The 24,415-nt window shown below is 46.0% G+C and overlaps 1 protein-coding gene across 2 annotated transcripts in view; it reads right to left on the reverse strand.

Moving 5' to 3' along the window:
- SUMO2 (small ubiquitin like modifier 2) overlaps positions 1-18,127 on the reverse strand; it is a 31,511-nt gene extending 13,384 nt beyond the window's left edge. The window contains exons 1-3 of one of the 2 annotated variants that reach the window (XM_078654506.1): positions 17,970-18,127; positions 16,524-16,643; positions 14,568-14,639 (exon numbers count right to left, since the gene is read on the reverse strand). In XM_078654506.1, the coding sequence (XP_078510632.1) occupies positions 14,568-14,639; positions 16,524-16,643; positions 17,970-17,990 (213 nt within the window). In that variant the 5' untranslated portion in view covers positions 17,991-18,127. Of the gene's footprint in view, positions 1-14,567; positions 14,640-16,523; positions 16,656-17,969 lie in introns of both variants that reach the window. The other variant, XM_078654505.1, reaches the window with a different exon arrangement.
- Between the last annotated feature and the right edge of the window lie 6,288 nt (positions 18,128-24,415).

Genomic DNA, 24,415 nt, shown 5'->3' on the forward strand with positions numbered 1-24,415 from the left:
CGCCTGTGGTCATTCGGCGGATGCATGGGACGGTGGTGAGTGCGAGGTCGGCAGAGCGAAGCTGGCGGTTCAGGGTGTAGAAGGACAGTCATTTATTAAAGTATGCTGGTCCGGTGTTGTGGAGCACTTTGTCAGTGGGGGTGAGGAGCTTGAAGGCGATTCTCTTGTTGACCGGGAGCCAGAGCAGATCTCAGGTGGGTGGTGATGTGGCGAGCAGAGGCGTTTTGTAGGCATTGGAGGCTTTTCTGGAGTAAGGCTGCGGTTCCTGCGTAGAGGGTGTTGCCGTAGTCCACCCTGCTGCTGACAAGTGCTGGAGTGGCCGTTCTTCTGGCTTCAGTGGGGGTCCATCTGTAGATCTTGCAGAGCAGGCGGAGGGTGTTGAAGCAGGCGGAGGTAACCTAGCACAGCCTCTGAACGACACGCACCTCTCCCCTCCCCCCAGCGCTCTAGTCAGTCACCCACCGTAACTTCATCACACCCTGCAATCACAGGCGTAGATCACTCCCCTTCATACACCCTTCACACCTCCACTCCCCCTACGAGTTTCGCAGAACCCACCACCTCCCTGAACTCTCCCCCCTCCCTGCTGCAGGACCATCTCCCACTCCCCATTACCCCACTCTCCCAACTAGTCTTTCAGAACACGCCACCTCCCTTACCTTATTCCCCCCTCCTCTCCCCCCCTTTCTGAGCCCCCACTACCTTACCTGCACTCCCACCATCTCCAGCCTACACTCATCCCCCAACTCACCTTCGCCGCCTCCCACCAACACCCTCACCTATGCCACCAACCTCCCCCCTACCTCATCCACACCTTGCACCCCAAACTCTCACCTGACCAATGCCATCCCACACTATTACCGCAGAGCCCTGCACTAACGCTAGCGCACCCCTCCCCCCCCCCACTCTAGTTCCCTGTTCAACCAGCCCACGCCTCATCCCCAACACCATCCCCAATCCAACTCTGGACATGATTATGTCCACCCTCCTCCAAGTCAAAGAAGATCTTCACACCATCAAAGAACTTCTCTTCACACACCCCAGACACCTCCTACCCACCACCACTTCCTCGCCCAACAAATCCCCCCACACAGACCCTTTCACTCAATACTCCCCGCACTGGCCCTCTTTCCCCGCTCGCAAAGACACCAACCACCCCGACGCGCCCTAAATCCCCTTTCGGACCACGACATACACACCCTCCTCCGCTCATATGTCCCAGGTCCCTTAAACCACTCAACCACACCACACCTCCCCATACCCACGATTCTCTCAAATCCCCTTAGGCCCCCCCACACAAAGCAACAGAAGCTCTGTCCCCAATAACCTCAGAATAGTCCCCCTCTCCCTAGAACACTGCATCCTACTCAACTGCAGATCAGCCCCTAGACATTCCTCAGACATCGCGGATCTCATCATAACAATGGACCTGGACCTAGCCATTCTGACTGAAACCTGGCTAACTGAATCCTCTACACCTATAATGGACATTCTAGTCCCCCCCCCCCCCCCCCCCCCCCCCAACTACCACATCATTAGACTCGACAGGTCCGGCAAGACGGGCAGGGGAATCGCATGCATTTTTAGGAGCAACCTCTCTGTTACTAAAGTCACCTCCCCCTCCCTCACTTCCTGTGAACTCATCTGCCTCGATATCACCAGCGAGGGTAAACCTGTATGCTCTTTACATGTCATCTACCACCCGCACGGGGACAACCTCACCTTCAACCTTCACCCAACAACTCATGGACACTCAAATCTACCTGCGTGACTTCAATCTCCACTGGAACGATCAAAATGACGCAGTGAATAGTCTCAAAACTTTCCTTAATGCGCTTGACCTCACCCAAATATGCAACAGCCCGACACATGACAAAGGCTCTATCCTCGACCTTATCGCCAAAGAGGACTCTACCCAATTGGGGGCAATCCAACCCTGTGACTGGTCAGACCATCACATTCTTCATCAATGAAAAAGTTAAACTTAACCCGGCACAACCCACCAAATCCAAGATCTGGAAAAGGGACCTGAAGAAACTTACCCCCAACTCCTTGCCTTCCCACACCTGCAGTCTCCTCCTTCCCCCTTCGGGCGTATCGGACGTACAATTTCTGACCGACCTCTACCTCGACTATGACCTCAATAATCAACGAAGCCGCCCCCTGCAACGGAAGAGAGTCTCCACCAAGAACTCGAACCCATGGTATGATGGTAGACTCAATGAAGACAGACGTCCCATGCGAATGGCAGAGCGCACCTGGAGATCAGACCCCTCAGCACTGCACCTTAAAACTCTTAAGAATAAGAGAAATGCCTACTTTAGGAAAATCAAGCGCTCGAAATCAGACTTCTTCAGCCTTCAGCTCGACCAAGCAAAAAACCAACCAAGAAAACTGTTCGAACTAGTCAAAACTCAAAGCAAGTTACAACCTCTACAATCAAACAGCACAACAAGCGATATACCATCCTGTGAAGACTTCTCTGCTTTCTTTAAGCTAAAGACTGATTATAAGAAGTGATCTCCTCAATGATGTAAGCCAATACCCCAGCCACATCAGCATAACTACCACTTAACCTAAAAACAACGCGGCATGGTCATCCTTCGACACCTACTCTGAAGAAGCAATTAACAAACTGCTCGGCACCTTGAAACCCTCTAATCACCTCACAGACCCCTTACCTGCTAATGCTGTAAAAGACTTCACCCCCCTGCTCCTCCCACTCTTGACTAAAATCATTAACAGTTCCCTGCAACAAGGACTCATCCCGACTCCCTCAAGGTGGGGCAAGTCACGCAGATACTCAAGAAACCTACAGCTGACCCTACTGACCTAAACAATTACCGCCCTATCACCAATATCCCCACCCTGGCCAAACTGCTGGAAAAATGCGTTCAACTCCAACTGACAAAACACATTGAGGAGTTTGACCGCCTCAACCCTCATCAATCAGGCTTCCGAGCAAGACATAGTACGGAAACGGCTATGACACACAATTGATGACGCCCTCCAAATCCTTGATCACAACGATTCCTGCCTCCTCATCCTACTTGATCTCTCCTCAGCATTTGACACTGTCAAACATGAGAATCTGCGGGAGCTGTTAAACACCAGAATGGGTTTATCCGGAACTTTTCTAAAATGGTTTACTTCCTTCCTACATAACCGGTCTCAGAAGTTCAATATCAACAACATGTCCTCATCTGTGCCTGTTACATTAGGCGTTCCACAAGGATCTTCCCTTTCCCCCACATTGTTCAACCTAGTCATGGAACCACTCACCACCTTGCTTCAAGCTTCTAATGTACACTTTCACATGTATGCCGATGACACTCAACTCTACCTCAAACTACAATCCCCGGAAGACATCAAACTTCTGAACTCCACGCTCAGAAACACCCAATCATGGTTGGCCAACAACCACCTCAAACTAAATGCTCTGAAAACGGAGTTCCTTCTGATCTCACCTCCTGCGAAAATCGCCATCACCCAAACCAGGCTCAAGCACCTAACTGCACTCAATGTCCAACCCACCATCGTGGACTCTGCGAAATCCTTAGGCATCACACTTTGACGCCAATCTCAACATGCAGCAGCACATTAGCAAAGCAACCAAAGGAGCTAATTTCCAAATCAACACTTTGAGGAAACTTAAACCCTTCTTCCCAGCTAAGGACTTCCAAACTGCTGTACAATCCCTAGTCATCCCACGCATAGACTACGGAATTGTGTCTCAGCGGACTCCCCCTATCAACAACTGCACCCCTAAGAGCCTCCTTGAACGCTGCAGCGAGACTTATCACTGGATCAAGGAAACATTCGCATATATCCCCTGACTTGAAGTCCCTGAACTGGCTACCGTTTGAAGCCAGAATACAGCTGAAAATCGCCTATATGACACTTGGCCGTACACCACAAGTCACCCGACTACCTCACTCAAAAGCTGACTATATCAGGAGGCTCGAGATCCAATAGAAGCACAAAAAATCTCCTGAAACCTCGAAGGTTCAGGAAGGAAAAAACATACAAACGCTCCTTCTCTGGAATGGCACCCGGGATCTGGAATGCACTCCCTCCTGAAACCAGGCTTATCTCCTCCACTACATTTTTTAAGAAAGAGGTAAAAGCCATCCTTATGGCTAAATTCACCTGAACTCTATTTTTATTGGATCAAAGACTCTGCACCATTCTTGTATTATTGGTTTTCCGATTGTCTTTTTGTATTATGTTTTTATCCGATTGCTATCATATTTTGCTATTCACTTACTACCGACTACTATACTGTACCCAATAGTTTGTTTAATCACCCTCTTGTTTCCCCCAGCCCTTTTTTTCTGTAAAGCGCTCTGATATCTGCAAAGATCTTGTTCGCGCTATATAAAACTTTGAAAATAAATAAAAATAAATTAGTTTTAGGAAAGGTTACCTATCGGTGAAAATTTTTGAACCTGCAGCGGGTCAACAGAAACCTATCATAACCATTCAGATTACCAATTAAATAAGGCTGAGTGGCCAAGCAAGATGGTATCAATAGTGAATGTTGAATCGAATTTTTGTTGACTTCAGAGGCCAGGCGCAAATCTTCTCAGGCATAGGTTTTTCAACCTTTTTCTCGATAGCTCTGAGATTAGTAGAGGGTTATAGCAGTATTTTACTAGACCCAAGTCTTGCAAAAACATCTTGACATAGGAGCCAACCGATCTTAACTGAATTATCGAGTGCAAGGCAGTATTTCACAAGGCTTGGAGTAAAAACTAACTTGGAAGATGACCAAAGGCAATGCCAATGCCACAATAGAATTGGCTGCATTTTTATAATATCTGTGATAAAGGGCAAGCCTAGTTCTAGGTGGCAGCCAATACCTTGAGGGACAGCGAGGAGGAACCTCAAAAAACTGTTCACCTTTTGGAGGGCTTCCACCTGTACATAGCCCCACACCCCTGCTCCATAGATGGCAGTGCTAATGCATTTTGCCTGATACACAAGAATCATCTCAGCTGGGTTTTTGCCTAGCCTCTGTGAAAAACGTACTAGCGCCGAGGTAGACCTTAAGATTAACAGTTTTCTGGCCTCAATAGCTTTTCTCCAGGTGCATTTGTCATCTATTAAAATTCCAAGATAGGTATTCATATTCTCCACCGTGGTATTGTTAATAAAAATCTCCCCTTTTTTATGTCTTGGCCTGCGCTCACAATAAAAGTATTTTTTATATTGATTTTCAAGTCTAAACTAAACATAGGAATTGCATCTGTTGAGTGAGCGGTGGAGTTCCAGGGGAGTACGTGCAATTATCACAGAGTCGCCCGCAAAGAGGAGAGCGGGTATGGGGCGATTTTGGAGGAATGGAAGGTCCTGGCACCCCTCCAACATGGCTGCTTCCAAGCCATTTGTATAGTGTAAAAAGGAAGGGGTCAGGACACAACCCTGCCCGACACCCTCTCAACCCTAAACGGCGCGGTCAGCTCCCCTCTCGCTCCAAATCTCACCCTGGCAGTGGCGTTGGCGTACATTTCGTGCAGGAAGTTGACTAAGGAGAGATAAATACCCATGTCTGTTCAAATGCCCCACAGTTTCAAATGGCTTACGCAATCGAAAGCGGATGTTAGATCTACGTATGCCATGTGAAGTCTCCCACCCCTCGCATTAACATTTACCCATTAAAAGAGTGGAGTTTAAAACTTGCTCAGTTGTGCCCATACCTTCCCTAAACCCATACGGGAGACCTGACAGGATCTCGTTTCCCAGGGAGTCCAGTAACGAGATGGGTCGATAACAAGATGGACTTGGACAATCACCTTTTTTAAATACAGGGACCAAGATGGAATATGCCCCACTTTTTGCTGATGTGCTTTGAGTGAGTGTGCCCTGGGTCCCTGCCAATCAGGTACCCAGGGCATGTGTTCCTTCCCTAGAAAGAAAAGCTATGCTGAAACAAAATACCCAATTGGCATCTCCGGCCACCGGTCAGCCCTTAATAAAAGGTACCCTAGGCATGGCGACCAGAGAAGACCCCTGAGGGCTGCAGCACTTATTGTACCACCCTCAGGGGCCCTGTACCCTGGCACCCACACTGCCTTTGCAGGCTGAGTGCCTAAGTACAGAACCAAACCAAGAGTCGACATGGCACACATCCCTGTGTGCCATGCCCACATAACCCACTGCCCTGGCATACTTCAGTCACCCCTCTAGCTGGGTGCCCTATGCCAGAGGTGAGGGCACAGGTGCATGAGCCCTGGGCCCCTACAGTACCCAGGGCCATTCTTGGGCACTGTAAGTGCAGTGATGCCATTTAAGAGTATATGGTGATGGGAGGTTGTCATTACGAACTCCACAGCACCATAATGGCTACACTGAGAATTGACAAGTTTGGTACCAAACTTCTCAGCACATTAAACCCGCACTGATGCCAGTGTGGGATTTAATGTAAGATGCACGAGAGGGCATCTTAGAGATGCCCTCCATAACCCGAACCTACAATCCAAGTCTGGGCTGAGTGGCTGCAGAGGCTGCCACACAGCAGACATGTTGCTGGACCCCTGGGTGGAGAGCACCCCGCACTCCTAAGCCTGCAACAATGCACATCCTGGGAAAGGTGCTATGTCTCCTCCCCCAGGATGGACAGGGAGAAGCTTCAAAGGCATACCGCCTCAGAGCTTCTCCAGACCATTTGCTGTACCCAGCAACTGGCCCCCAACCCGTTCTACCCCCACTCTGGCGGGAAGACTTGCGGGAAAAACTACGTCAGGAAGGAGGGTGTGCAAACCTTTGTCAACTCCACCCCTCAGGTGGAGGAGGCGAGGTGAAGCACGACCACGGGCTCCGGCCATCTTGTAGATGGGGAGCCCTGCCCTATTCCCAGCTAAGCTCCTGCCCTCCTCCCACAGGAGAGGAGCAGGCTAGGGGGTGTCCTCACCCCAGGATAGGGACCCATTGGTCCCTGCCCTACCTGTAACACCCCTAAATGTATTTAGGGGCTCCCTAAACCTTCCTTCCTCAGATCCAGATATCAAAAGAAGAAATAAGATCAAGAAGGCCCACCGCGCAGCTGCTAACAGGACAACAACAACTGACTTGGCCCCAGCCCTACCGGCCTGTTGATCCTGGAACCTGCTCCTGCCTAATCCCGGCGACCTCCGCGGACAGCAACCTTGGGACACCCAGAGGACCTGCCTGCCTTGACCCTCTCGAAGAGTGGGACTCCCATCAGCAGAGGCTCTGCTGCAACAACCCACCTGGTGCACACCAGGAAGCTCCGGACCAGCCCACTCTGCATCAGCCGAGCCCGGGCCAATCCGAACCAAGACCACAAGGTCGTCCCCCCCGCGACTGGGACCCGAAGTCCAGTGCCCAGACCCTCCTCGACAAACCAGCCGACGCCTGCACACTCAGAACCAGGGGCCACCCCAACCGCGAACAGTCGAGGGTAAGCTCTTCAGACCCCCCAAGACATCCCTGCACCCCGCAGCCCCCTGTGCCTCCCTTTGGGGTACCTACCTGTGCTCCATCATCCCAATTTACCTCTCGAAGTGCTGGTCGCCCCTGGAGAGTCACCGTCCCAGAGCCTTTGCTCCTTTTTCAAGATCCTCAATGGAAAACATTGAGCGCCAGACGGCTCAAAAGCACCCTGCACCTAGCCGCCCGAGTGCCGCTGGCTGTAACCTCTTTGCCCTAGCCTACTTCCCTTCTTGCCCCGAGCAAGTGACCCGGAGCCCAGCTTCCAGAGCCGCGTGGTCTGCTAGCCAGCAGCCACCAACCGAAGGCCCCCTTACCCTCATTGGATAACATTGGGCCTACCTACCTCTGCACCCGGCCGCCCCTGTGCCGCTGAGAGTGAAGTAACTGTACTCACCTGACCTTGGGGGACCCCGAAGTCTATGCCCAGAACCCTAACTTCCCCAACCAAGTACTTACCTGGAAACCGGTAATTCACTTACCTGCCATTGGATAACAGTGACCCATTTTGACTTGAAAATTTTCCAAGTGTGAAGTTTTATAAGCTGAAAATAATCCTATAAAATCAGCCAAAGTCCGAATTCAAAAGTACTCACCTGTGATCAGGAGAGAAGCCAGTACTGTACCTTTCAGCCCAGTACTGAAGCGGGTTTACCTGTAACCTGTATTTTCTCCATAGGATCCCATTGTCTGCTTTTCTATGAAATTTCATCCAAGTGTCTACTTTTGAAAACTGCAAATATTCTTTAGAAATCGTACTAAATACTGAAACGCATTTGCCTACCTGTTTTGAAAGACCCCAGTGCTGGCTCTAGGAGACTAGTGCTGGGTTACAAAATTAACGCGATCGTACTTTACCTGTAACCTGAATTTCCTCCCATTGAATAACATTGTCAGAATTACCTTGAAAAGTTTCTAAGTGTGAACTTTTAAAACATTTATATTCAGGAAAATTCATCACAGTAACTAAAACGTTTTCGCTAATATGGTTTCAGCTTAGACCCCAGGACTGAATCTGAGATCTAGTCCTGGAACTACCAAAGTAATCCATAAAGTAATCAACTGCACTTACTGTGAAAAACCCATTGAGCTCAATGCTAGAATGTGTTTCAGAACTGTGTTGCTTACTAGCTATCCTGTAATTGTTGTGAGCTCAAACTATAGCTCCTCTGCAAAGTATTTACTTGAGTACTCATAACTTGAAACATTTTTATAACTGTTGGTTCTAAAAATAAAACTATATCTAAGGATATAATAACAATTGGCCTGGAGTTCATGTTCTTGAGTGTGTGCAACAAATGCTTTACACGGTCCTCTGGTACTGCCTTACTGCTCGACCAAGCTACCACTTTGGAGAGTAAGGTCAGTTCTGACTCTAACCTCTGTTATACCTTTGGGGTTGGTGGACTCTATACACACCGTACTGCATTATTGTCCAGGGGTTTAATAGAAGAGCTGTTAAAGCCCCATTGATTCTGGGACTGTGAGTACTCAGTCAGTTGATTCAAAAATCTGGGGAAAATGTTCCACCCAAGATGATTCGTCGATGGCTATATCTATTTTATCAGTTTCCCTGAGTCCAGACAAGAAAGGGGATTTTATTATCTTCCAAAAAGCGATATTTTCTTTCATTGAGCAGCTCTTATGAAGTTCAACCCATAATTCCTGTTTCAATTTAGCTTTCCTAGCTTTAATTGCGGAATGGTAGATTTTTCTAAGTCAAATATTTTCCCTCTTGTCTCTTGCTGGGTTCTGAAGGGCAGTTTTTTAAAAAAAAGTGCTTTGGTACAGGCGCTGTTAAATCAGCCCTTTGATTTACGCTTATTCCCTTTAGGGATAATGCGTAAAAATTCCTTGACAGATTTTGTTATAACAGTGAAGTTGTCTAAAACCTTTTGGGGAGAAGGAGTCATCTAAACATATTTGGATTGCATTCATGGAATTCTTCACAACTTCCTTAGTTATCTTTGACGGATCAACATTGTCCCACTTTAGCGAGTATCCATTTATTCTGTTCAAGACCAGGTTTACTTCACAGTATATTCCCATTTGTTTAGTCATCCCTTGCCCGGAAGGGAAAGAAAGTAATAGAATTGGGAAAATGGCCACTAATGAATGAATGAAAATTGCACTTGTATAGCGCTAGACTACCCGGAGGCCTCGCAGCGCTTGTGACTGAGTACTCAACGCGAGCTCGGGCAGTTCAGCAGATTTTACCATACAAGTGCGTTTTCAGAGCTTTCCTGAAGGACATGTGGTTACTGTTACCTCGGAGAGATAAAGGGAGGGTGTTCCAGAGCTTAGCCGCAGTATGGGAGAAGGAGCGGCCTCCCCAGTGGGCTTTCCCGACTCTGGTGGGAGTGGCCAGCTGGAGGGTACAGGAACGAAGGGAACGGGGCTGGACATAGGGTGTAGCCAAAGGATGAAGAATTGCGGGACCTGTGCGATGAAAGACTTTGTGTAGAATGCACATGGCCTTGAATTGTACTCTTGCCGCTACAGGGAGCCAGTGGAGCTCCTTTAGGGCATTCCTCGCTGACTGCCAGCGGGGGAGGTTATAGAGTAAACGGGCCGCACTGTTTTGTGTGACTTGGAGCTCCTGGGTGACGGAAATCGGAGCTCCCATATAGAGAGCATTCCCATAGTCCAGGCGGGAGAGTATGAGGGCCTGGACCAGAACCCTCCTTGCCTGGAATGGGAGCAAAGGGAGCACTTTCCGCAACATCCTAAAGGCGTTAACGTGAGTTTTAAAGTTCAAGATCATGGAAGCAGCCTTGCGGGACAGAAAAATGAAATCAATACAAGTAGAACCTCCTCTACCATTAAAGGTCAGGGTCAGTGGTACTCTGGGGACCACTAATTCATTCGCCAAAGCAAGTTCTAGGATGAATATGGTCTCATTTAGACAATCCCCGCTCTGGGTGTGTGGAAAATGGGGCAAGTTCATGCTCTCATCTTGTATGCCACAGGTTGTATTATCGTTGTGGCCACACGGGAAAAGGTTAAAATCGCCGCCCCAGATGACAAACTCTTTTCCTTTGATATTTGTTATTAAGTTCCATGAGAATGTAGCGAATCTCCTTTAGAATGGCTATCAGCTAGATTTTTTTGCAAGTTATCGAAATTAACTATGATAAAAATATCTAGTTGGTTTATATCAAGAATGATTATTTGAAAGTTAGCCACCAGTTTTGAGGGAGTAATTTCCCCGAGTTACGAGTAGATTAGAGATGTACACCATAAGGCCACCTTTTGCTCGCCCTGAGATTGAGGGAGTCGCGGGTGAAAAATAAGTTACATAACCAGTTAAATGTATGGGTGATACAGCCCACGTCTTAGGGGCAGAGAATGCTAAAGTTCCACGAGAAGGTCAGCCACTCTTCGTAGATGACTTTTGATCAAAGGCCAGCAATGTTCCAAAAGACAATACTGAGTGGCAGCCCCCTCGGGGTATTTTCCTCGAAGGAGCTTAATAGTGCAGATCCCCCTGCTCTAACTATAGGTGGGTCGTTTACCATAATGCCCGGACTTAAGAGAACGTTATTTTTTGAACGCAGATTTTAATGCGGAACTGTTGCCAGGAATAACTAAAGGAGATAGTTGCTCCATCTCTACTAGGACCATGTTAGGATTCAGAATAGAACGTGGTGGAGCCAAGACCCTTTCTTCCACCATTTGAGGCAAACTAGAGGAATTCCCCAAATGAAACTTGCTGGATCTTTTCTCTGGGCTAGACGTACTGGTTAGGTGGATTGATTGTCATTCCAACGCGTTTAGGGAGGAAAGTGCCTCTAACATATTTGCTGTTAGGATTGAGCCATTCCCTACTACTTTAGGCCAAGGAAGCGGTTTATAAAAGAAGCCTAGATGGAGGGAGGAAATACTTGTACTTTGAGGAAAAAAAGTTTCCTCCCTGGACTTTAGAAGAAAACGGACCAGTTGTGGTCGGCGAAAGTTATACAGTCGCCGGAGATGGTCTTTAAAGAAGCCCCGACCCACCAGACTCTTCGGACCATCAGGACTTCATTTATGCTTTGGGGTCTAAGATTCCTAAATTTGATCAGTCAATCCGCCACTTTGTTACTGAGTGTTAGCCAGGATTCAGACGGACCCTGTTTTAATTCCAGGACCCCGGTAAGAATTACTACGTATGGGCAGGAGGCAGGTGGTAAACTTAGGGTATCAGGGTTAGGGTTCAACATTGTCAGGTGGGAGTCAGTTGATCCATCATGCCCAGGTCTACTCTCTACTCCCTCCTTATTGGATTCCTTTGGTTTTGCAGCTTCAACAGCCCGCAATGTAGGAATGGACACATGAGACTCTCTTGCACACTATCATGGTTTAACGACCAGGATCCCTCCATACAGGAGGGACTAATACCCTTTGTACCATGGCAAGGCTGGATTTTGTCCATTAGATTTCGAATGGTCCCTACCGCCTCGGTCAGTTGTGCAACTTTTTTCTCCAATCGGCCAAATCTGTCATCGATGAGTGAACTTATCTGGGTCGTCATTGAGCTAAACTGTGAGTCAGTGATCCCTCTAACAAGGTTTTCAAAAACCACCTGGTTTCCTGTAACAGACTCGGTTGGGGATGTCTACTTCTTCCCGAGTACTGAGAGGATTTGGATTTACGTCGGATTGTGCTACTTCTTGAACAAGCACTCGAGGACTAAGACTGGAAGCTCCTGTGTTCCTACAATCCATACCCCCCTTTGGACCCTTCTGTCTAGATTTTAATACTTTCCCTTTGGCCACTTTAGTTTGTTTCCGGGTTCTGAGTCTAATCCAGAGGGTCAGACTATTATCGGCGTCCCCTTCTAGATTTAGAGTCGCCGAGGGTAAGTTAGCCACAGAGGAATTACTATTATTACATTGAATGGTAATTCTAGGTGTCAAGACAAGAAATAGTACTTCTAGAAAATTTGTGAACGGCATTTTAGCATGAGCAAACATACATGTGTAGATTTGCTCATGCGAAAATCAGAGTGTTTTGCAAGTTCACTTTCCCTACAACCACCCCCCCCCCCCCCCCCAACTCTGGAAGGTTTACGTCTGCCATTGTCAGAAGTAAATTTCCAATATTTCTCAGTATGGGAAAAGATTAGAGTTGCTGAAAATCCTTAAAACATGCAAGTTAGTAGGTTTGCACAGACTCAAAAGGGCAATCTAAGCCTGGAACTATTGCTTACCACTCCCTTCAGCCCCAGTATGTAGATCTACTGAAACGAGGTAACGTAAGGGGAAGGCAAGTATTCAAACACTGCTATGGTAAGAGCACTGGCATAATCAGAGAGGCTTTATCAGAACTCATAATAAGATTGCTGCCATAATTTGTGGCTGCACTACACTGAACCAAAGGGGCAAGTGGATTTTGTCACAGGACAAGCAGATTTATGAAGCAACCTGCCCCATGGACAAGTAGATATTAAATTCTACACCCCTGGGCCAGTCCTCATGGGAGGTTACAAATGAAGACATGGCCGAGTGTGGGTGGGGCTTCAAATACATACACCACTACAGCATGGCACACAGCAGGGCATGCGCTGCCCAGGTTCTACTTAAAATGGATGGACTTGGGCCCCGATCTCTGTACTGGGGGCGAGTGTTGACTTTGTTCAGCATTCCGTCCACCAATTGTTCTTTGTGTTTGTAGTGGGCAAAACAAAATGAGAACACTTAAACAAATCAATGAATAAAGAGGGCACGTTGAAGGACCCCCTTAAGTAAAAGATGTGATTGACAAAGACTGCTTCAGGTGACTTTAGACTAGGGGGGGGGGAAGCATTGAGAAAGTAGACTATTGGCCCTCATGCTCCAGCACTGTAGAGCAGTTTTGGTGGATGTGTTCAGGAAAAATGCTATCACTGTTAGAGCTGTTGGCTGACCGTCTGCCCCATGCTGGGCCAAAGCAAAACACGAATGACAGTTGAACAGATCGACAGATTAAGAGACCTAACCTACTGTTTGAATAAAAGCATGTTCTAATTATCATTTACACAGGGCTTGCTAGACAGGAAAGGATATCTCTAGGTGAGACGTAAAAATTGAGCATCTGCGGGACAAAGAGGTCCACTTGTGGCACTAGTGATAATACATATTTTCGGCACAAGCGTTTATAATTTCCAAACTCGAGCATCTGGAACGGCCACAATGCACAAGACCATAAGGGGTGTGTTACAGTAGGACCAAACGAATGACAGCTGGTGCAGAACAAGGTGATGGATGAAATGCAACAATTAATCTTAGCCACTGGCAATCACTTGAGTTGCATTCCAGTATATGTTTTTGACCTCCGTGCCACTCTAGACAAAGGCCTACCAATCTGCATAAAATGACAAGACAAGATCACAAGCAACCCCATACTGGTTTCGTTCTAGTTGGGGACTTGTCAGCAGGGTGTAGCCGAAGTCCTATGGCACAGTGACCATACCCGTCGCACTTAGGGTGTCAACTACAACATAGTCATGGATAGAATACTCCAATTAATCACAGGAACAGGAAATCATGTGGGTCACATCTTAGTCAATTAACCTTTTAGTGTGACACGCTAAGTGAGACTGGCATGTCTAGATGCGGGTCCAGTGATCGACTGGAACCAAGCTGCACCAGACTGAATTGCCCAAACTAGAGCAAACCCAGCCTTGGACTGCTTGTGTTACGTTTTACAAAGGGCACAGCAGTTTAGGCTGAACGATTCATACTGGAGCGGGATCATGGCTGATTTGCATATGGATGTGTCCACTCTGTGGTAGCATGGTGAGCAATAAAAAATGAGCTGGGATGCGGTTCGAGTATTTGCCAAGGGCAAAGATTAATTCACGCATCCCAGCCATCACTTTTTGTTTACTTTAATGGAGTTAGAAAGCATTTATGTATTTAAAAGACATGAAGGAAGTTTCTTAGAGGAATACAGTCCAAATAGGGAAATCGAGTTACAAAAGGATCCAATCCTAAGGGGATCTGAAACCTGCATCAACATGTTGCAGTTAATAATAATCCTGGCTCTTAATAGGTTACTCAGATGGATCCTGATGTGACTGCGATCTAAGTGACAAAAAGCCATGGTGCGGATTATTATTTTGTTATACAAAAATATCTCCCCCCAACACTCACCTGTGCAGGTGTGTCTGTCTCGTTAATGGGCTGCCCATCAAACCGGAACCTGATCTGCCTCATGGACAAACCCTGGAACAAATACAGGTAACGCATCAAAACAAGCTGCATGCATTCAAGAAAACCAAGCCACATTTGTTAGTTCAATCCTGTCAAGTCTAAGGGGACGAGTGCATTTTATCTGTACACTCCCTGGCATCACGAGGACACCACACTCTGGATTCCAATGTTGGAGCCACCACCCCACCCAACTTTTACAATTCTAATACAACTGCTTTTATTTATTTATAAAAAAAAATAACATACAGCCACACTGGCAATGTGGACCAGTGACCCACGTCGGCAATAAACCAAAGCCATAACCCAAATGAAAGTGCCCTGTACAGAAGAAGAAAAATTCACAGCATAAGAGCGTTTCCCGCAAACCTGGGGCACTTTAGAAGGTAGTTTTACTTAGTGTGGGAATCTCTGCCAGTGATATGAACAGAGCTAGAGTCTAGGCAAATCAGATTCTAACATGCACTGTCTTCCTCCCATGACGTACTTATTTTATCTTGTGGCGCCTCAGAAAAGCTGACACCACCATCAGTGAAACACCCGAGCCTTCTGTAGGACTTGGGAGTTTCTTAAAGCAGACAGCAAGGGGTAGGAGATATTATACCATTAAAAAAATATGAATGCAGTATTTAGTCGCTGAGAAAATTTGAAAACTAGAAACAAAAAACAAAAAGACACTGCAGACCTGGGAAGTGAACTGTTACCATTAAAATTATACTAATTATGTAGAGGTTTCGCAAAGGTGTTCCAAAAGTGAAGGAGGATGTGCACATTATTGAAATGAACAGAATGCAATGTACAGCTTCCTTCAATCGCCACTGATCCAATATGGGGGCGAAAATACACAAGCCATCCTACGTAGATGGCATTCAGGAAGACGACTGAACACAAACTTCGCCACAGCAGATTGGCACGAAAAATCATGCCCCCTTTTAAAACTTGTAACAGACTATACAAACCCGCGAGTACACAAGAGCCACTGCTAAAACGTCAGTCTAGGCAGTTCGTACTATACAGATGTGCCACAGTTAATACCTCCTGGATTTATGATTTGCAGTCAAGAAGCCAGAACGTTCTGCTACCGGTGATGTTGATAATTTGTTGGGAAGACTAAAGTTATTTCAAATATTACTTGCACAGCGGACATGACACCAGTTCTGCCTGGCACATCATAAAAGCAAGCATTGGCAAACTCAAAAGACATTGCCGTTGAAAGTTATTAGCCAACCTGTAGACTTAGCCAAAGCTTGTTGCTGAATATCAGAAATAAAAACAACCAGCGCAAGCATGATTACGGATGAAGGCGCTACAGCTACTATTTTAAAATTGAGCAGATCTCGGAGCAGTACATTATAATGGTGCATGTATTATCACAAATAAATGTTCCAAATAAAAAGCTGCTAAGCCCACCAAAAGAAATGGGATAGGGGTAAAGGAAAAATCACCGCAACATGGGAGGGGTGGTACCAGAACCAGGGTATGGTGAAGAAGGGATGGGGAGGCAGCAAATGTATTGATAGCAAGAAAACAGCCACGAGAAGAGTCATGCAACCCGTTTCATAGTAATATAAAAAAAACTATTTTCTAAAGGGGGCGCTCAAACAAGAGGAAGGAAAGCTATTGAATAACTAAGGAAGCAAATAAGATTGACAAGAAAGCTAACCAATGGACCGCCCAGGGGACACTGTCAAGCTATTTGTGTACAACATAGGTCACTCACCTATCGCTGTCTGAAGCAAAATCAAAAAGCCTCAAGAGACCAGCTTAACTCTTGCAAACAAGCTCATTTTCTATCTCGGCTCTTACCTGTCGCTGACAGTAGGCTTTCATCTATCACCTGTCGTTGACAGTATGCTTTCACTGGCTTACTAAAGCGTTCACTTCTATCTAGGCTCTCACCTGTCGTTCACAGTAGGCTTTCATTAGTTTACTAAGGGGCGTTTGCCTTTTGATCTTGAACTGCACCACGGAGCCATCCTGGCCCGCCACCTTCAAGTTGATGTGGTCATTGTTTTCAGTCTTTCCGCCTTCCTGTGGAAGAAAAAAGGAAGGCACAAATCAATCGATGTGCAGAGAACAGAATTCATTTCAGTTCAGGAAAAAAAGGCATTGTTCCAATGGAAAAAACAAGGAAGCAAAAGTAATATCTCTTGACTATATCCAACTGTAAAGACATCAAAGGTCAGCATGAAGCAGTGCAAATAAAATTAAAAGGAAGTAGTCTGAAGTATGGTGTGTTAATGTCATTTACAACGTAGCCAGTCCCCGCACTAACGAGAAATTCGTCCACTAAGAGTCTATTGTAACCTGAACACTTCAGGAAAAGGCATCACATTAAAAGCTATGCACAAATTTGACTTGTATATACCAAGCCAGGAACCCGTTATATTGTCGCAAGCCTGTCTCAATACCTCGTTACCAACCCAGGATTTATATTTTTCCTTAGGATCAGATTATTCCCGGAAATGCTGCCTTGGGAAGTGATATTAACACAAACCAATGGCTCGAGACTCGTACAGGTGGTAACCCCTCTGAATAAACCAAAACAACAAAAGAACTTCTAACGGCCCCAAGGGCCAATTACTCAGTATTACCTTACAAGACTAGCCTACCCATTAAAGGCCACTCTTGATAAATATGAACTACATTATCACCAACCTGCAGAGCATCAAAAAGACTAACATACGCCAACCCAACACCAGCCCCAATTACATATATCACGAGATTACCAATAGTCAAGCCAAGGGGGTCGCCGCTGTCCAGATACAAAGGACTGGTAATGATTTCTAATAAGCACCTCTCCAACCCGGCAGCTTAACTTCTGCGAGGGCCAGTACACCCCATTACTTTGGGTGCCAGTACTGCACAAGCCAAGCAGCCATAAATACCTATTTTCCTGGAAAGGGGCCACAATCCGTGAATACAGCCCCAATATCCGGGACTCTTCCCTCAAACACTGCTGCAAGTCTAGTGTCACACTAGAACCCGCATTAACAGAGACCCATTTCTAAACGCGCTCACCTACAAACTTTGAAGGGCTTAACCCGTATCAGTTGCAACTCCTCCCCCCACAACACAAGCCTCATACCGAACGGAGTCCCCCAACGTAGGCCTCCTACCATGCCTGGAACTGATCTCGGTATGTACAGGAGATGCAGCTCCCTAGACCCTGTAGTTCGTTCCGGCGCAGGATTACAATTCTTTCCCGCCCGGTGCAGGCCTTGCTCCCCCTCCCACCAGGCGTTCGCTTCGCCTCACCCCGCCCCCACCCCCAGCAGCTCGCGTTCCCATAGAAGGCCCTGCCGCCCCATCAAACTACGCCCCCCCCCTACTCCACGCGCTCACCTTTGGCTTCTCGTCCGCCATGGCCCGGGAATTGGGGGGATCGAGCCGGTACTGAAGCCGCTACACTGGGGGCTGAAGACGCACAAAGGAGGGTGAGCGGGAGCCGCGCGAGCCTGAGGGAATGCGGGAGCGCGCACGGCCGCACACGTTTATCAGCGCCCCCGCCTACCTGGCCCGCGTGCTCGTGCCCGGGACTCGGCCTGTCTCCCCATTGGTTGCAGGTGGTTGCGGGGGCGCGCACGGCGGGTGAGAGCAAGGAGGGGTGCGGGGGCGGGAGCGCGCGGAAGACATCTTAGGAGGCATCTAGGCGGGTGGCGGGTAACGGGTGGGGGGATGGGAAACTCCGAGGACGTAATCGTAAAGTCTCACGGGGCACTGTAGGCCCGGTCCTAGTGCCATATAGGTCTATTTATAATTAGGAATCTAGGTGAATACCAGGCTTGCAAATCACAGGGCAGACCAAAACTAACACGAGCGTCATGTAGAAGACAGGCCCTAAACTGAGCCACACCAGGGGACTGATCATAGCACGAGGGAGTGCTACGTAAGCGAGGGCAATGATGGTTCTACCCTGTACGTGTGAATTCCTCCAAAAAGCGTCGTAATCTGTGTATACTCACAGTTTTACTTCCATTCTCTCACTGTAATTAATGCACGTGTATGTGCAAAGAACACAATTCAGGTCAATGTCACAGAATCTGCCCCTGTTGCTTGAAGCAGGGCACATCTCCAAAACACTAAATCGTTTTTGTGGCGCTATTTGGGTGAGTGGCTGATGTATGGACCGGTACCAAGATAAACAGCTCTTCTCTTAGGGGCTCATAGTCCTGAATTTCACATGGTTCCAGTGACAGTAGTTATAGACCCCCATGTGGAATCACAGGTGTGCAGCAAACTCAAACTTCTTTTGGGGTCACAATTGAACCAGTCACCCCAGTGTCAATTTTAGAGGCCACGTCAAAAGTAGTTGTGGTCACTCTTCACTGTTCTGGTACATTGTGTTAAATGGGGTGCCATTTTAGTGGACCATATGTGATGTACAAGACATTTTAGCTGAAGAAATTACAAATGTTGCATTCTAAGATATTGCGCCTGTTGATCTAACAGAATGTAGAAATTTAAGTTTTAGTTTCTGGGGATAGCAGTGGCAAATGATGCATTCTAAAAACACACTGATACAAAGGCTTAGGCCTCACCCTAATAGGGCTTATGAAAAGCAGCTTTTAAAAGATTTGCAGGTGCCTGTTCCCCAAGCTAAGATTTGGGAAAATGTCACTAAACAATGGTAGTTGATTTCATTACTTTGGTTAATCTGCTCCTATTACATTTGCAAGTACACAAAACCGTTCAGCATACGCATGAATGCTGGTAGCAGCAGAATACTAAAAAGTAGCTTAATTTGTGAAAATAGTTGGCAACAGTGAAAGAAAACTCAGCTATAGAGTTTGTAGAATTAGTGAGGATGGTATAATGAATGAGGCAAGCTAATAACATAATAAAGCTCTTGTAGAAAAGAAAGAATGGCAAATCACGAATATGGCAACCATCAGGAGTGGTAGGACAACATTTGGTAAAGGTTTTCATAATTATAATTAAGGCTCCCAGTTGTCCATTTTTTACAGATAAATACCAGCAGAAAACCGTTTGTTTTCCTGTTTGTAGTTTTTTTGTAAAATGTGGATAAAATGGAAATTAGGTTGTTTTTTTGAATGAGTCTAAATGCTATCACTCATGACTGCCAGGCCAATACCTGTCCAGATTGACTGGTAAGAGGGATAAAAAAAAAGACATTTATAGTAATGAGGCTTAATCAGCAGGAAATAAGGTCAAGGTCAATACTAACATTAGTATTCAATTCAATATTCTTTATTTCGTTGCAATTGCATCATAAAAGATATACAAAATACATAATAAACATGACCACATTATTATCGACAGATGTACAAAAAAAAAAATATACACAGTCTAGAAAAGTGCTGGTGCATAACCAAATAATTACCGTAACCCTACACAGATAAATCGTGGGTTGGGGCTTGAAACACACTTCAATAAATATGGTTAAAAAGATTGTTAAAATATTTACAATGTTATAAAAAAAGCATTACATTGAATTATAACAGCCAGTTAACAATTCTCACTAGATACGCTTAAAATGGCAGAGACAATTTTTGTCTAATGAATTTTACAGCCAAGAGAAATCTACTGATGCCAAACACAATTACTTGACTAGTGTCCGTAATTAATATTCTACCAGCTTCCTTATACGAAGTTGATCCGATATTACGGCACAATGGCACTATCCATTTCCTTCTTGTTTCTATATAGCATGAACAAAAAATAGAATGTGAAACATGTCTTCTCTTGCATTATTTGTGCATAAAGTGCATTTATCTAACATTAGTATCTTTTCATATAGGCGTATTGATTTATCATTTATTGGTGTGCATATAATTGAAACCTGTTGAGCATTCAGGTATGAGTATACATTTATTGATTAAATTAATGTGCAAATATACTAGTTTCATCATTTATTTTTTAACCACCCCCCAAATAAATGTGGATGAATACAGATACAATTAGTGAAAAATATATATCGATAAATAAAGATGAAATGTGGAAAAAATGAATTCCATAAAACCGGGAGCCCAAATTATAATATCAGAAAAAGCGCAATTTGCTAAATTCTAGGGTCTTTGTTTGATAATTATAATAAGACTTTATTGTTTGATTAATTAAAACCATTACAATTGAAAAAACACATTTGATTCATTCGTAAAAAAGACCACAGAATAAAAAATACAGAACCTGTGAATTTGCTTAAAACCCTCAAAAGCATTGTAAGCAGATAATGTTCAGCTAGGAAGCCAGGTTCTAATCGGCTATTAATGGCAGTCTAGGGTTCTGTTATTGAGCCTGCGGAGTGAATGCCGCCCTACTGAGGTGAAGGAGATTTGGCAGCATTGGTATCTCCCAACAGTTTTGATGCCTTGATGACAAATTTGGTAAGCCCAAAGTTCAGCTTGATGTTGTCTGGATTTAAGGCAGCTATTATGGTCTGGCGGCATGACCGAACTCCTAGCCTGATCCATTGTTCTCGCAATACTGACCGTCTGACTGTAAGCATTGCGGGGCATACACACACTAAGGGGTCGATTCCGATCCGGTAAAATCCCCGTCCGTACGAATCGTATCCGGAGCCGTTTCCATACGACTCGTACGGACGCCGTACGACCGGACGATTCCGATCCCGATCGGCCGACCCGGACGCGATTCGTATGGTACACGTCGATTCGTACGGAAAAGCGCACGATTACCTACACACCGTACGGCACGTACCCCCCATGATCGCAGGGGTACGCGCCGTACCCCTGTGATCATGCGGGGTATGTGCCGTACACCCAGCGTACATGGGGTACGTGCCGTACACCCACCGTACATGGGGTACGGTGCGTACCCCATGTACGATGGGTGTACGGCACGTACCCCGCATGATCACAGGGGTACGGCGCGTACCCCTGCGATCATGGGGGGTACGTGCCGTACCCGGGGGGCGTTCCGTACCTTTTTCGGCGCGAACTCTGCGTTTACGACTGTTTTCGGCTCCCGTAGGAAAAGGGTCGTACGGCGCGTACCCGACACGAATCGTACTTGCTGGGTCGTAAAAACCAGCCGCGAACCGTAGTGAAGTCGCGTACAGCCGGGTCCGAGTGAGACTCGTACGGAGATTTGAGTCGTACGGAGTCCTGTACGACTCGTACGGAGTTTGGCACCTGGTACGGATCGTACTTCGTCGTACGTACGGGACGTCTACGGGTACGATTCGTATGGGGAAAAAACTCTCCGTACGACGATTCGGAGCGCATTTTACCGGATCGGAATCGGCCCCTATATGTTCCATTGCTTCGGAGTAATATCCGCACATCCTGCATTTGAAACTATTGCCAGAACAAGCGCCATTCAGAAAGGGTCTTCTGTTCTGTAGCGGTCCAGATGAAAAGCAAAAAGTATAGCCTTGAAAATCTTAATCGCAACCTTATTTGATTTTCAGGGGCAGAGTACAAGAACTTCTGACTTGAAGTGGTTACTCCAAAAGAGCAAGACCTATTTGATAGTTTTAGTTCCAAGCACTGTTATACCATCTAACTCTTAAACCATGGTTAAAGATCTGACATCTCTTAAGCTAAAGGTTACTGTTCTCTAAGAGGTCCTCTCAATCCCTCTCCATTTGCAGCTGTGACAAGACAAATAAAGCTAAAGATCAGCAAATAGATTCATGCGAGGTTGGATTATAGACCCTTGAAGAGGTGCGTTATTTTGAAGAAAACAGGCTCAGAGGCAGCTTCGTATTTTACAAAAACTTCAGCTTGCTTTATTGAAGATAAGGAGCCCACGTACTGACAATCCTTTCTGCAGTTGTGGGAGTTGGCAACCAGGGAGAAGGAACACAGAACATGGATCTATGTACAAATATAAATACAACATGCATGCTAGGTAACAGCTAGCATGTACATGAATAAAGATACAAAGGAAAGACTAGTCAACACTGCATTTGTACAAATATAAATACAGTGGGCAAGCTAGGTAACAGCTATCATGCACATGCACATGAATGACAGATATAAAGGAAAGACTATTCAGCACTTCAACCCTGTACAGTAGGTGGACAGTCTGTTGCCTCTAAGAGACTCTCTAGCTAGCTTAAGTGTGTATTTTACAGTTGGAACCTTAATTACGAGTCCCTATATGGATACTGTTGGTGAGCCATAATGCAAATAAGTCTACTGTGCTTTTTTAGAATCAGTTGGGCCCACTTACCTCTGTTGTCCTGGAGTCTTCTTCTGTTGCATCAACAACCGAATCCCAAGTACACCTCTTTGGCACTTAACTCCCAGTATAGCCAGTCAGACCAGTGCAATGTTTAATCTGGAAGGAGATGACAGTTAGACAACCCAATCACAAGGATTTAAAATATCATTTAATAATTCAGTATCCAGTCAGTGCTTTATCTTAGCTAAAGAAAAAGTACAATTGCTACTATTGCTACTATTCGGGTATCGGCGGTTTAAACCGCCGATACCCGAATAGTAGCAATTGGCCTTTTCCCCGTACTCGGAGGACGCTGGCAAAATTGGTTTTAATACGGAACGCCTTCACACTACGAGGCTGATGTCTAATATTTAATGAGTATGGGAAGATTGAAGACCGATATCACAAATTGAAAGAACACTGAGCCTTCGTATTGATAAGCGTGGCTCAAATCCACCCGAGTGACTTACCACACTCACCTATAGTTACCCAATAATAAGTCAGCCGGACAGTGGAGAAGAATAAACAAGGCAATTTTATTAGGCCACAAACTCCCATATGAGAGGGCCCCATCCGACCTCACCCCTAAGAGTGCGCTGAGAGGACTGACTCATCTCATCACAGCAATACATTATAACAGGATACATTAGAGTAAAACACGCCCAGTCTGGAAAAATACTGGACCCCTAGAAGAGCGAACAATGGCCTCACACAAGAGGCATCTGCACCTGCGATGGTAACATTTCTTATCTCGGCCCAAGGCCGCGGAGCCAGGCCTCAGCGTCCCCAGCACATGAGAACACCACTGATAGTGAATTTGTTATAGTTTCGGTCACAGTTAGCCGAGAAAGGAAAACTACTGCGTTAGCATTTCTTTCTCTATTCCTATGGGAGGGGGAGCGAGTGCGACTCGCACGCAGAGGAAAAACACTCCAAAATGGTGGCACACAAGCTAAGCTAAGAAAACATAATAATCACCACACGCATAGATGAATATTAGATGAAGGATATAAACGTAAATGCATAAATGAATATATCATTGGTTAGACACATCATGCTAACTCATAAGCGTAAATGTAAATGGGCGGGGCATCGGGAAATTAAACCTATCAGACCCTCCTTTTAGCAGGATGTGGCTAACATGAGCGCAGCCTTTATTAGCTAAAAGAAAGGCCTTTACAGCAAATGCTAGGGACAAGGTATCAGATCAATCGAAGATATCATCATCAATAAGCATTAACCAATGAACATCATGAAGTTCCACATCATTGGAAACAGGATATTGGCGTGTGGGTCTCCTAGGAACTCGTAAATTGCTGGCACACATGGAGCAACAAGGGGGAAGGCAGTAGATGCATAAACAGCAAGTCAGTAATATACCCACGACTCCCACAACACCCATCAAAATCTTCCAACCCCAGGAGGAGAAAACACTCCACAACCATGTCTTTAACGACCAGGTGCCCGTATCCTGATGAAGTTCAGCTGCCAATCTATGGAGCTTCTGTACAGCTAAGTTAACAGTCGGGCCGAGTCAGGAATATATACACAACAAGACGTTCCGATGACGCGACAAGCTCCACCCCTGTCTGCGAGGATGACGTCAAGCACCATCCTGTTCTGGATCGTAAATAATCTCA

The sequence above is a fragment of the Lissotriton helveticus genome, chromosome 7 (assembly GCF_964261635.1).
Source record: "Lissotriton helveticus chromosome 7, aLisHel1.1, whole genome shotgun sequence".
Classification (NCBI taxonomy): Eukaryota; Metazoa; Chordata; class Amphibia; order Caudata; family Salamandridae; genus Lissotriton; species Lissotriton helveticus.